The following is a 14,601-nucleotide window of genomic DNA, read 5'->3' on the forward strand; positions in this document are numbered from 1 at the left end:
GATTCCACAAAACAGTAGTGGAGTTAGAAACTGGTAGCAAAGCACCAGTAGATACCATTTTGAAATTATTGTGTTGAATCTCGTTAGGGAATTCTATAAAATATAAATTGTTCTATACACAGTTTAAGATGGCTGGGAAACTGCATTCAGGAGCAAGAAAGAGCATATATCTCATCTTTTCAATTCATATTTACTTGTACTCATTATTTCTGAGGGAAAAATACATAGAAAATGGATGCTTGGTAGTTAGAGAATTGTTTATTTCAGAACAAATGACTTTGAAGAGTATGACTCCAAGTTCTTGAGTTACAGATTCTTTTTTTTTTTTTTCCTCCAATATATAATACTATATATGGTTTGGGCTTCATGGGGTCTTAACTGTTGCACTCTTCATGGTGGTGCGTGGGCTTCTGTCTAGTTTAGGCGCGAGGGCCCAGTGGTGCTGCGGCATGTGGGATCTTAGTTCCCCGACCAGGAATCGAACCTGCGTCCCCTGCATTGAAGGGCTGATTGTTAACCACTGGACCACCAGGGAAGCCCCTGGATTCTTGACTTGTCTTAGATGGCTATTATTAGCCTGATCACGAGATTCTCGGTTTGATAGCAACTCCTGCCCTCAGTTCTCCCACCCCTGTATGTTGTTGAGTTACACAGATTTGTCACTAGTCCCATTTTCAGGTTAATTTTAGAACACTTGCCATCAAGCTAGAATAAAGTGATTATGAGCCTGGATGGTTTTGGTTTGGCCGAGTGCACTTATCTACCCTCCTGCCTGTCAGTGAACTGTGTACCAGTTACTTCTACCCAGAGCAGCATGACTCCCCAGTAAATGGAGAGTGCTGGAAACTGGCTTGGGTTTCTTGAAGCAACGTGATAATCAGCATGAATCTTACTCTTGATTCTTTGGGCACATTATTTTGACAAGATGAGTTTTGAGGATTTAGCTATTTTTAAAAAGTGGGATTTGTTCTTGTTACAGCTAACAGTTGTGCAGTATGGCTTTTTCTGTTAAATTAGCACAGGATTAAGTATATTGAGGATAATTGTGTAGGGCTGGTTCGGGTCACTCAGCCCTGGAAAAGAGCCAGGCAGTAAAAACAGGAACCCCTGGCAAGTTCCCGCCCACTAGGTGTCGTTCAGGTATAGAGCATTGCTTTTATATTAGCAGGAACAAGCCTTGTGAACTCTTATAAATAGTTGTTTCTGTGTTTTCCGTAAACAGTACTGATCTTCTGCACGTTGTTCTTTTGCTTCTTTCTCTTTGAATAGATACAGAACAGGGCAGGTGCGAGGTGAGGTCCATGGTGCACAGCGTCAGCTCAGCCACCACTGCAGCCTGGCCTTCCCAGTGTCTAACTTCTCATTAAATACAAAATTAAAATTGTAAACATAAAACCAACTTTAAAAATAGGCTTTTATGGTCACTATTAAAAAAAGTGCCCAATAGCTTCAAAGGATTTCACACATCCATTTAAAATCAGGATTTTCGGCATCTAAGCCCCTTGGAAAAGGAGGGAGCATCCGCCAACCAGCCCTTTAACTGGAAACTCATCCTATAGATTCTGCTGTACCTTAGAGAGAAGGTTACCTCTCAGTGGAAAAATCTCATGTTTGCATTAGTGCTGGCGTGATATATTGTGCCCAGTTCCTCTAACATGCATAGCTTCTATAGGAAAAGAAATTTGGAGGCTCAGCATGTGCAATAAAAGTTAACATGATTGTTTTTCAACTGTTACTTTTTATATGTTTTCATAACTTGGATGTGGTAACCTCTGGTGAGTGACACGATCAGTTTGAGATGGCATTGAGGGCTTATTCTCAACACTAGTGAGGGACTGAGCGGATTTGTTGATCTAATATAGATTGCGATGTCTTGGGTTTGTTCAGATTTACATGGAGAGCTTCTGGGGATAAAAAGACAAGGCAGTGAGGCAGCACGGTGCCTCCGAGCACAGAGTATCCAGGACACTGTGAAGCAGCACTTAACAGCATCTCTGCAGCGATAAGGAAAAAGCAAAGATGAGTGGCAGAGAAGTGCAACCCAGGGGTTTTAATAAATACCTTCACACTTGGCCTCTGGAGCTAACACTTCTCAACAGCGTGTTTAAAAAGACGGTAGCAATTTCATGATTGCCTGCAATGAAGTTTGGCACTGGAGTGTTTTTTAAATATGCAGCTTAATAAAAGTACTGAGGTAAATAAAACGATTGTGTTTGTTCCTTGAAAATTAGGGCATGTGGTGCTTAAGCATCGAAGTCATTCATACATACTTTAAGGTAAAACTGTTTCTGATAAATGCCAAACCTCTTGATTTGGCAGAAAGCCTGTGTGGCTCTAAGTCGAGCGCAGTAATAAGTTCTTTGAGGTGCAGCGTATGCTCAGGTCCTCTGAAGGGGAGCCCGCCTTTGTGATTAGGTCAGCCTGAAAAGCATTTGGCTGTTGTTGACCTTACTGTTCATTGTCCTTCTTTCTGCCAAGGTGTCTGAGCGTTTGAGTCAACCAGGAGTGGCGATCGGTTTGGCTTGGACTCCCTTAGGCGGGGAAATCATGTTCGTGGAGGCAAGCCGGATGGATGGCGAAGGCCAGTTAACTCTGACCGGCCAGCTGGGGAACGTCATGAAGGAGTCTGCACACCTCGCCATCAGCTGGCTCCGCAGCAACGCCAAGAAATACCATCTGACCAACGGTGAGTGGTCCGCCCCGCTGCTGCGGCGGGGGTGGGGGGCATGCTCAAAGCCGTGGGCAGAGAAGAGCCTTGGGCTCGTGACCCAGGTGGTGTCCCACAGTTCTGAAACAGAGATAAAGGAGAGCTTTAAATGATCACTTCCACCTTAAAGCACAGACCTTTGCTTTTGAACTGCAGTGGAAATTCTAGTTCCCAGTTGAGGACTGTTTGACTGGAACCTGAGCTGGAAACTGATTCCAAGAGTTTGTTTTGTTTTTCCTTCTACTTAGAATAGAATGAAGCTGTTCTTCCACACCCCCACTTACACTGCCCACTAATATTTTGAAGGATTTATTTACCCCAAACATTCATTTTTATCTCTTTGATTTTCTTTTTTCAGAGAAAGAGAAAACCAGTTTAATTTTTCTACATCAAAATCTTTTTTTCCTTTCTTAAAGCTTCTGGAAGTTTTGATCTTCTTGAGAACACAGACATCCATCTGCACTTCCCAGCTGGAGCTGTCACAAAAGATGGACCATCTGCTGGAGTCACCATAGCAACCTGTCTGGCCTCACTTTTCAGTGGGCGGCTGGTGCGTTCAGATGTAGCCATGACTGGTGAAATCACACTGCGAGGTCTTGTTCTTCCAGTAAGTATGAAAAAGCCTATTTATATGTTTTTCTTTTAATTTTTTAATTTAAAATGTTTATTAATAGTATTTTAAAATCTAAATTAATAGTGGTTTGCCATCTTCCTATAAATGGCTTAGTTTTACATACATATTTTTTATATCTGCAATTCAGATTTTAACATTTTGATCAAATAAAGGAAAAACTGACGATTTTCCCCATGTTTTCCCTTCCACTAAAAAAAAAAAAAAAAAAAAAACTTGTTGACAGGAGAAAGACACCAGTGTGGTCACCAGAAATATTAGCTGTTCAGATGAAGATTGGAGGCTTTGTTCTAGTTAATGAATTGTTAAATATATAGCACATGTGTGAAATAGGATGGTGGCTGTGTATTTTATTTTGGCTGCACGGGTCTTCACTGCAGCGCCTGGGCTGCTCTTGTGGTGGAACATGGGGAATGCATGGGCTTGGTAGTTGTGGCTGCAAGCTTAGTCACCCCAGGTGGCATGTGGGATTTCAGTTCCCTGACCAGGGATCAAACCCATGTCCCCTGCATTGGAAGGCTGATTCTTAACCACTAGACCACCAGGGCAGTCCTGGACAGTAGCTGTTTTTAAACTTTCAGCCCAGTTCTCACCTTTGAAATTCCTTTGAGACCTCCTGTCCTCCTATAGATAATTTAGATTACTGTAATTGATAGATTGGTAGAAAAATTTATAGAAAAGAAGTAGTACAAAATGGAAGTTTGTAGTAAAGACTAGCCATTCTTAATTGCTAAATGTTGAAAAAGTTCTGTACATACGAGGCTTTGGGGTTCCAGCTTACATGGTAACTACTTACAAAAACACTGAAAAATGCATAAAACTTGAGAGATCATTTAGAGGTTTAAGTCATTAGATAGCAGTACCACTATACATTAAAGTTTTGGCAGATTTAATAGCAAACTGAGAAGAAAAGAAATGTCCTTTATTCTGAGAACACCTCTGTTTTAATGAAGTAATGCTGAAAGTAGGTCATAGACTCACCAATTAAGATCACTAACAATGCTCTCAATTCTCTGGGTTTTTAAATTTAATTCAACCAGGAAGTCATATCCTAAACTGTATTTATGTTCTGTACTCAAAAGGAATGTTGATCTCTTTTCTTCACATTGCCTCGGAACTATTGCATTTCTAGTGGCTTGTGGTTAACACTAGCTGCACTACTAAAAGGAAATGAGCAAGTGCTTTAGCAACCATAAACTCTGTAGCTTCCTTGTTCAAAACGGTAAGCCAAGTGAAGGAATGAATGTTAATGGTCAGAAATGAGTGGGGAGCCATCAGCTGATAGTTCAGCCAACTTCTAGAAGATAGAAGTATCCCAACTGATGTAGCAGGATTGGAGATAGAGACATTCTTCCCAGCAGGAACCTGGTGAGAAGCACTGGCTCAGAGCCAGAAGGTTCAGACCAGGAGAACAGGAAGGGGATGGGAGACAAAAACCAGGGCATTCATTGACATCTCCACAGAACAAATGTCTCTTCGGCTTGGTCCCCTGCACTCAGAGCACATCGCACCCAGGCAAAGGCTTCCCCACCCCCAGGGGAGGACAGCCACAGCAACTCTGAGGAAGCCTTCAGTTTTAAACTATTACATGAGACATGGAGAGAAGCAGCAGCATTTAAGAAAAAGACCTGCTAAGGCTAGAGAAAACATAATTCAAGAACAGAGGATAAGACAAAGCTCTTAAATTTAAAATGATGGTTTTAGGGATTGCTCAAAGAACTAGTCAGAAAAAAATAGAAACAATCTTGACAGATCCAGCATCTTAACTAAACTGAGAAAGTGGAATAGAACAAATTGTCAAGGAAATAATGGGGCATTTCCTAGAATTGAAGACTGTGTTCAGTTTGAAAGGACCTAAGAAAGATTGAAAGGACCAACTCAGGAAAAGGATTGCATCTTCATGACTTTCCAGTTCATCAAGGACAAAGCTTACTCATTGACGACACTAGATATATATACAGCATTGACGACACTAGATATATATACAGCACCTTCAAGACCCTGAGAGAAAATGATTCTTAATCAAGTCTTGTATACACAGCCTTCAGTTCAGTTCAGTTCAGTCGCTCAGTTGTGTCCGACTCTTTGCGGCCCCATGAAGCGCAGCATGCCAGGCCTCCCTGTCCATCACCAACTCCTGGAGTCCACACAAACCCATGTCTATTGATCAGTGATGCCATCCAACCATCTCATCCTCTGTTGTCCCCTTCTCCTCCTGCCCTCAATCTTTCCCAGCATCAGGGTCTTTTCCAGTGAGTCAGCTGTTTGCATCAGGTGCCCAAAGTATTGGAGTTTCAGCTGCAACATCAGTCCTTCCAACGAACACCCAGGACTGATCTCCTTTAGGATGGACTGGTTGGATCTCCTTGCAGTCCAAGGGACTCTCAAGAGTCTTCTCCAACACCACATAGACAGCCTTAGTGTCAGTTAAATGTGAACACAGAATAGACATTGCCATACATTCAGGGAATCAGTTCATCGCACACTCTTTCTGATGAAGGTATCGTGAAAGTGTAGTTCGGCAGCATAAAGAAAAAGCCTGGAAAGAGAGCGACAGTGCGATAGGATGGTAAAGTGCGGCAGGTGGGAGACAGCTTCCAAGAGCTGCCTCCAGGGATTATCTGTGTGTGGTACCTACTGCTGCATACACACCACCCCAAAACAGTAGTTATTCTTGGTTTCTGTGGGGCAGGGATTCAGGAGAGGCTTAGCTGGGCTCTTAGTGTCGTCACTATACCAGCCCGGGCTGTCATCTGAAAGTTGACTGGGGCAGGGGCATCTGCTTCCGTCGTGGTTCACTCATGACTGCAGATTGGTCCTGGTCAGCAGGAGGCCCTGGGTCCTCATTTAGAGCCTCTCCCTAGACAGCTGGGGTGACCTCAGACACCTGAGCTACCTATAAACAAGATTGATGTGAGTGTACAGAGAGGAATAGAAATATAAAAGGGAGTCATGAACAGAAGAGGTGCTCATACCTGTCAAAAATTTAGAATTTTCCAGAAAAAGTTTAGAATTTTCCATTAATAGGATTTAGTTTGATGCTAATTGAAATGTAAAGAATATACTATTAACTTTTTAGTGGCTTTGTCAGCTCAAGCTCTAACGAAGTGGAAGATGATTTGGATGTTTGAACATAGCAATGAAAGGTGGGTCAGGGTTTATCTCGAGACCTGAGGATGATCATAAATAAACCTTCCAAACGTTCTTCTCTCCTTACAGGTGGGTGGCATTAAAGACAAAGTCCTGGCAGCACACAGGGCGGGACTGAAGCGGGTCATTATTCCTCAGAGGAACGAGAAAGACCTTGAAGAAATCCCAGCCAATGTCCGGCAGGATTTAAGTTTCATCACAGCAAGCTGCCTGGATGAAGTTCTTAATGCAGCTTTTGACGGTGGCTTCACTGTCAAGACCAGACCTGGTCTCCTAAATAGCAAATTGTAGCCCAGATCGCAACAGAATTTTATTGTTAGAAAGTGCCAAAAGGTACTGACATGATTTTATTCGCACCAATAGGGGTAAAGCAAAATGTCCCTAATTTGTGAACATAATCACAGCAGTAACAAGCCTCACTCAAGTGGTGGCTGGTGTTTATTACAGAAATGTTAATTTAATAAATTGATTAAATTGGAATTGAACTCTTGTCTTGAATGGGCTTATTACTGTCCCTGGCAAGTTACAGAACAGTGGTTTTCTTGTGGTTCCAAACAGAAGCCTCTGTATTACCTGAGAACTTGTTAGAAATGTGAATTCTCAAAACCCATCAGCAGACCTTCTGAATCAAACTCAGGGGATGGGAGCCAATCTGTACTAAGCCACCAGGTGATTCTGGTGTGTAGTCAAGGTCAGGAAACACTGGGATAGACCATTACGTTAGCAGATGCATCTATGGACTTTATTGGACCCTGAAAGCAATCAGAAGGGGAACTGAGCAAAGGTGAAACTATAGCCAACTATTGGTCTTTGTGGAACATATCCAAGTGAAGCAAACTCTGATGAGGTCTACACATCCCAGTACAGGCCCCTTCCTTGCTGAGGGGAGTAACAGTGGCCTGTGTTGGCTCACATGACAAACACCGACCCTGAATGTCTGTGATCTTAGGAAAAGTAACCAGAAGGAGGCAGCTGTCCGTCTGGGGAGGGTCCCTATGCTTGGGGTCCTGACTCCTGCCACCTCCCCTCCTGTTCCTTGTTCCCTGTGCCAAGGCCCAGTCCTGGTAGACCTCTGGTAGACGTGTCTTCTGTGACTCAGTCCAGGATATGGGTCTTTTGAGATACGGGTCTTGGACTGAGTCACAGGAGAAGACAAGTCTACTAGAGGAAGCCTACCAGGGCTGGGCCCTGGCACAGGCGAACAAGGAACAGGAGGGGAGGTGGCAGGAGTCGGGAAAAGACAGGCGGGAGACACAGGAAAAGACCCTGATGCTGGGAAAGGCTGAGGCAGGAGGAGAAGGGGATGACAGAGGATGAGATAGTTGGATGGCATCACTGACTTGATGGACATGAGTTTGAGCAAGCTCCCGGATTTGGTGATGGACAGGGAAGCCTGGCGTGCTGCAGTCCATGGGGTCACAAAGAGTTGGACAAGACTGAGTGACCTGAACTGAACCGAGATATGGGTAACTTCTACGTACTAGCATTTGAACTTACTGTATCTTAGTTTTCCTTACCTTTAAAATGCAAATAATTGTATTCCGCAGTCTTACTGTAAAGATAGTTAGAATACAATATAAAACAATGTTGAGCAATTTCTAATCATCATTCCAGCCAGTAATGGATTTTAGAATCTTATTATATACAAAATATAACTGAAAGAGACTTGTAAAGATACTTTGAAATTTCTTGGATAAGAATGTGTTAGTTGCTCAGTCGTGTCTGACTGTTTGCAACCCCATGGACTGTAGCCCACCGGGCTCCTCTGTCCATGGGATTCTCCAGACAAGAATACTGGAGTGAGTTGCCATTCCCTTCTCCAGGGGATCCTCCTGACTCAGGAGTCGAACTCTTTTCTCCTGCATTGCGGGCAGATTCTTTACCATCTGAGCCTCTAGGGAAGCCCTGGATAATAAGGTATACAAATTACCCAAATACTGTGCTCAGACCTGGTAATAAAAATCTGAAGGTGTTCTGGGAAGACAAGTCCAGATCTGGGACTATGGCCAGTGGTAGCAGGCACCAGGAATTTTGAAAACATGTCATTTACTATCTTATCACTACTATGAATGTATTATTTCTGCTCAATCATCTTATAAGGTAGGAAAAGAAACTATGATACTTGTTTTCAGCAACCAGAGGGAGCTAATCCATACCCAAGTTGCTCTGCCTTGTCCCACCCAGAAGTGCAACATAGCACACTTTAAAAGTGGGGGTTCTCTGTATCCTTCCTCAAGCGTTCTGAGCGTGCGATTGTGCTGGCGCTCTAGCAGCAGCAGGGCATCTTCCATGCCCTCTGACTCTGAGCATGGCTTTCCTTCCTAAAGGAGCTGACCAAGAAAATCTGTATGTGTCTGAAACTAACAGTATGACCTTCCATTTCTCTAGCATTGTTTTCAGTTTGTTATTTTAAATCTAAGCTTTTACTTTTTAAAAGTTATGGCAAATTTATTTACCATTTTAACTTAAAAGTGTATATGGGGTTGTTAATTACACTAATGTACAACCATCACCACTATTATCCAAAACTTTTTCATCATCTTAAACTGAAACTCTGTGTCTATTAAAAATGTAACTTCACATCCCTTCATTGCCCAGGCCCTGGTAACCACTATTTTGTCTCTGAATTTGCCTATTCTAAGTACCTAATGTAAGTGGAATCATAATAAATATCTACCTTTTTGTGTCTGGCATATTTCACTTAGCATGTTATCAGTGTTTATCCATGTAGGATGTATCAGAATTTCATATCTTTAAGACTGAATAATTTTCCATTGTTGGACATACTACATTTTATTCATTCATCTTTTTTTCTGCTTCTAGGCTGTTGTGCTATGAACGAGTGTACACAGCACTTGTCTCTTTGAGTCTGTTTTACATTCTTTTGGAAAGATGTTTGAGGAACCCAACTCATGTTTCCCACCACAGCTGCATCATTTGGCATCCCCGCCAGCAATACACCAAGGTTCTTATTTCTCCACATCTTGCCAGCACTTGCTTGCAGTATTTTTTAAGAATTATTTTGGTTGCACTGGGTCTTCTTCACTGCGCTTGAGGCTTCATCTAGCTGCAGTGTGCTGGCTTCTCACTGCAGTGGCTTCTCTTGTGAAGCACAAGCTCTAAGCGCACAGGCTTCAGTAGTTACGGCACAGGCTTAGTTGCTCCACAGCATGTGGAATCTTCTCGGACCAGGGACCGAACCCTGCATTGGCAGGCAGGTTCTCATCTGCTGTACCACCAGGGAAGTCCTATTTTCATTATTGGTAATGACCATCCTGAGGGTATGAAGAAGCATCTCATGGTTTTCATTTACATTTCCTTAGTGACTAATAATATTTTTTTCTTTCTAGCAATGTTTCTGTTTCCCATAGACCCCCCTTATGTCAGCTGGGTTTTTTGAGAACTGCTAACTTAAATTCCGGTTCAGCAGGCCTACAGGCAAAGGCTTGTTAATCAATGTATTTATCCAGTGCTCTCATGCTTTTTATGCATGGGCTTTAAAAATTTTCGAGTATTAAAACTATATAAAACTTTTAAGTGCCTTGGAAACCAAGAAATTTTATACTGCTTGAGGCACACATGCTTTTTACTTTGCTCTGCCACTTCTGTTTTGAACCTTACTGCAAACCATGTCAGACATCTTTAGTGCTTTTAATCATCTATATGCAAATACAGTGGAAGATGCCATCACAGTGAGTGAGCCTTTTTAACATCTATTTACACATCATTGGAAGACCCCAATGCTGGGAAAGACTGAAGGCAGAAGGAGAAGGGGGCGACAGGATCAGATGGTTGGGTGGCATCACCAATTCAGTGGACATGAACTTGGGCAAACTCTGGGAGATGGTGAGGGACAGGGAAGCCTGGTGTGTTTCAGTCCACAGGGTCATGAAGAGCTGGCCATGAGTTGGCAACTGAACAACACACATACTGGACCATAGTTAAGGTCTTCTGACTATGTGAGTGGTATTTAAAAGATTAAACATGTCTGAATTTTTCTAAATAAGGGGAGGTAAAAAAATAGGTTTCTTTTCTTCCCTTGACATTAGTCAAGATTTGCTTTCTAGCACAGATGTCAAAGTACAGATCATCTTCACAAGAAGAATGGAGTTGTAAATTCATTTCCATTTCCAGTGCCATCTGAGTTGTAGAGGCTGCTTGAAATGCAGAGGTTTTCTGCTTCCTGTCATCTGAACACAGTGACCTAGTGATGTCTACCATCAGGAGCTCCCTGGACTAGGTGACTGGCCCACATTTAAACCTTATCAAACTCTACCATGTTGTGAGGTAACCAACTGCTGAGGGTAGAGTGGGCTATTTCTTTTTCACTGACCACTGAAATGAGAAAAACCTTCCTATAATTAAGGGACTTGAAATGAAGCCACAAAGAATGTTAATTTTGCCAAGTCTCCTTCCAAATCTGTAGTTTATTTTATCTGGGACTATTAGATGTTTAAAAAAAAAATCAGGAATTTTTGTTTTTTAATTAAGTGTAACTTGTTCAAGCTCACATTATTTTGGCAAAAATAAGTTGTATTTGAGTGCCCATCTTCATGAAGATTTTATCCAGCTGCTTAAAATGTCAACTACAAAGTTTTACAGTCATGACCCAATTTGATGATTTATGATCCAGTCCTGTGTGGATCACAATAAACTGGAAAATTCTGAAAGAGATGGGAATACCAGACCACCTGACCTGACTCTTGAGAAACTTGTATGCAGGTCAGGAAGCAACAGTTAGAACTGGACATGGAACAACAGATTGGTTCCAAATAGGAAAAGGAGTATGTCAAGGCTGTATATTGTCACCCTGCTTATTTAACTTATATGCAGAGTACATCATGAGAAACGCTGGGCTGGAAGAAGCACAAGCTGGAATCAAGATTGCTGGGAGAAATATTAATAACCTCAGATATGCAGATGACACCACCCTTATGGCAGAAAGTGAAGAAGAACTAAAGAGCCTTTTGATGAAAGTTCAAGAAGAGAGTGAAAAAGTTGGCTTAAAGCTCAACATTCAGAAAACTAATCATGGCATCTGGTCCCATCACTTCATGGCAAATAGATGGGGAAACAGTGGCAGACTTTACTTTTTTGGGCTCCAAAATCACTGCAGACGGTGACTACAGTCATGAAAGTAAAAGACACTTGCTCCTTGGAAGGAAAGTTATGACCAACCTAGACAGCATATTAAAAAGCAGAGACATTACTTTGCCAACAAAGGTCTGTCTAGTCAAGGCTATGGTTTTTCCAGTGGTCATGTATGGATGTGAGAGTTGGACTATAAAGAAAGCTGAGCGCCAAAGAATTGATGCTTTTGAACTGTGGTGTTGGAGAAGACTCTTGAGAGTCCCTTGGGCTGCAAGGAGATCCAACCTGCAAGATCAGTCCTGGGTGTTCATTGGAAGGACTGATGTTGAAGCTGAAACTCCAATACTTTGGCCACCTGATGCGAAGAGCTGACTCATTTGAAAAGACCCTGATGCTGGGAAAGATTGAGGGCAGGAGGAGAAGGGGACGACAGAGGATGAGATGGTTGGATGGCATCACTGACTCGACGGACATGGGTTTGGGTGGACTCTGGGAGTTGGTGATGGACAGGGAGGCCTGGCGTGCTGCGGTTCATGGGGGCGCAAAGAGTCAGACACGACTAAGCGACTGAACTGAACTGATCTAATCCTATGTTTTTTTGCTTTAATAACACTTAGTTGATATACCAATGACAACTAGACTGTTACTAAAAAATAAATTTTACAGCACCAAAACACGAAGGAGTACTAAATGGATCTGAAGGGACACAAACAGGCAAATGCACTGACTGACTACTGAAATGCTATAAAACAGCGGTATCAAGTTTCTTTTTTAATCTAGGAAAACCTTTATTTGATATGAAAATTCACCTGTTTGGAACACATTAGGTATGGTTTGTCAGAGAAGGCAATGGCACCCCACTCCAGTGTTCTTGCCTGGAGAATCCCAGGGGCAGGAGAGCCTGGTGGGCTGCCGTCTATGGGGTCACACAGAGTCGGCCAAGACTGAAGTGACTTATCAGCAGGTATGGTTTGTACTATCAATGAGCTGAAGAATGTGTTTAACATTCTTGGACATAAAAAAAATCATAATTTTTAATTAAATTCTAACAGTACATTTCTAGGCAACAGGAACTAAAACCCTTTAGGCCAAACCCTAATCTTTACACAATGCAAACTTACCAAGAGGTGCCTTTATTATAAAACCAAGTGTTCTTTCATATCCACTGTTTCTTCTTTTCAAAATGTAGAAAAGCCTAAGAGAAGTAATTTTCAAAGAAAATTCTTCAATCTGTACAAGGTTAAGGAAAATGTCTGTTTTAGCAGACAATGAGGCTATAATGCCAGACATCAGGATAAGCACGTTACAGCACATTTAACCATCCTCATTTTCTTAGGAGGCTGATATCATCACACCTTTTAGTACACCTAGAGGAGCAAAGTCACATGTTAGTAGGGAGTAGGTCAGGACTAAAACCCAGGCAGTTAGAACCTAGAGCCGACAGTTTACATTTTAGTGGGTGAATTTGGAGGAGGATGCTGTTTTTAGATAAAACTGAGTTTCTTTTGGTAAATGACTCAACTAGCTTAAAATCATAAGCAGTGAGCCACCAAATTACCCTTTATGTTTAGAACACGCACACTGGTAGGTGGGGAAGAGAATGACTAAGGTTCTAGCAGTGCATTCAGTCTATCGATTTTCCTAACATTCTATCTGTTCCTTTCTTGTGTAACCTACATAGATGACTATAGTACTAGTTGGTAAGACATACACTCACTTTCACCCTGTGTGTTCTGATCTTACTCTAGATCTAATGCACCCATCACGGGCTGGCCCCCAGAATATTTAAGTTTTGTTCAGTGTTTTGTTTTTTCAGTTGGGTTACTTACCAATTCTTCTACTCAAGAATCTGAATGAAATAAAATTCCACCATTAGAATCATTTGCAGATGTTCCTGGATATAAAGAGCTCTTGAGCTGCAGGGAAGGTGGGCACAACTAAGATCTTTGGTGAGCCAAAACATTTATAGCCATTGGCTTAAGTTTAAAGTTTGTAGTATTGTGGGCCTAGGCACACATATGATTCAAAAAAAAAAAAAAATCAGAGCAGAAGAAAAAAATTGCCCAACAATTATTAACATATTAAACTAGTTCATGATTCAACAGGATAAATTCACATATTTAACTAGTCCATGATTCAACAGAATAAATTCATATTTAATATAAAATAACAAAGAATATCACCTCCCCTTAACTCTACCGGGCTTCCCTGGTGGCTCAGCTGGTAAAGAATCCACATGCAATGCAGGAGACCTGGGTTCCATCCTGGGTTGGGAAGATCCCCTGGAGAAAGGAAAGGCTACCCACTCCAGTATTCTGTATTTCATGGACCATACATAGTCCACGAGGTCGCAGAGTTGGACACAACTGAGTGACTTTCACTCCACTTAAATCTATACAGTCCCCTGAAAGAAAACACGAACACTCCAGAGTAGGAGCATCAGTAAAAGTAGGATATTGATTACAATATAGATGATTTAAGAACAAGAGTTAGACCTCATAAGTCAAATCTCAAATGAACCAAGAACTACAACTCTAGACCTATAGGCCAAGAATATAAAGACTACTAAGAAGAAATACAGTTAACAAGTATCAAAATATCAACCTTATTACCAGCAGACACACAATTTATCTTAGGCATAAATTGGCAAAACATGAGGTTATAATGAAATGCAAAACCCTTCATTTTACTACCCTAAGTTTCCACTGAAACTTCTCTGGAAAGCAATGAAAACAGTATCATGACCTTAAAAAAAAAAAAAAAGAACCCCAAAGAATATAACCAGAAAATGTATTAGAAATGTTCACAGGCTGTTTAAAATTAGCCAGAAAAATTACAGGGACAAACTGGACAAAGCAAATATCCAATGCTGGGGACTTGGCTAAAATTACAGTCAATCTTCACAAAAGTTACCCAAAATGATATATTTCCAAGCTTATTATAAGTGAGGAAATGCTTAGATGATCAGGTGATGTGTGTGAGGGTGAGAGAGTTACATAATTACATGATCCCAAATTATATA

The 14,601-nt window shown here is 41.6% G+C and overlaps 1 protein-coding gene across 1 annotated transcript in view; it reads left to right on the plus strand.

The window, feature by feature from the left end:
• The window catches only part of LONP2 (lon peptidase 2, peroxisomal), an 81,679-nt gene extending 74,706 nt beyond the window's left edge, over window positions 1–6,973 (plus strand). Inside the window, exons 13-15 of the mRNA XM_061138449.1 lie at window positions 2,479–2,686; window positions 3,124–3,314; window positions 6,558–6,973. Coding sequence (XP_060994432.1) covers window positions 2,479–2,686; window positions 3,124–3,314; window positions 6,558–6,779 — 621 coding nt within the window. The 3' untranslated portion in view covers window positions 6,780–6,973. The remainder of the gene's footprint in view (window positions 1–2,478; window positions 2,687–3,123; window positions 3,315–6,557) is intronic.
• Window positions 6,974–14,601: the final 7,628 nt, after the last annotated feature.

This window comes from Dama dama, chromosome 4 (genome assembly GCF_033118175.1).
Source record: "Dama dama isolate Ldn47 chromosome 4, ASM3311817v1, whole genome shotgun sequence".
NCBI classification, from domain to species: Eukaryota; Metazoa; Chordata; class Mammalia; order Artiodactyla; family Cervidae; genus Dama; species Dama dama.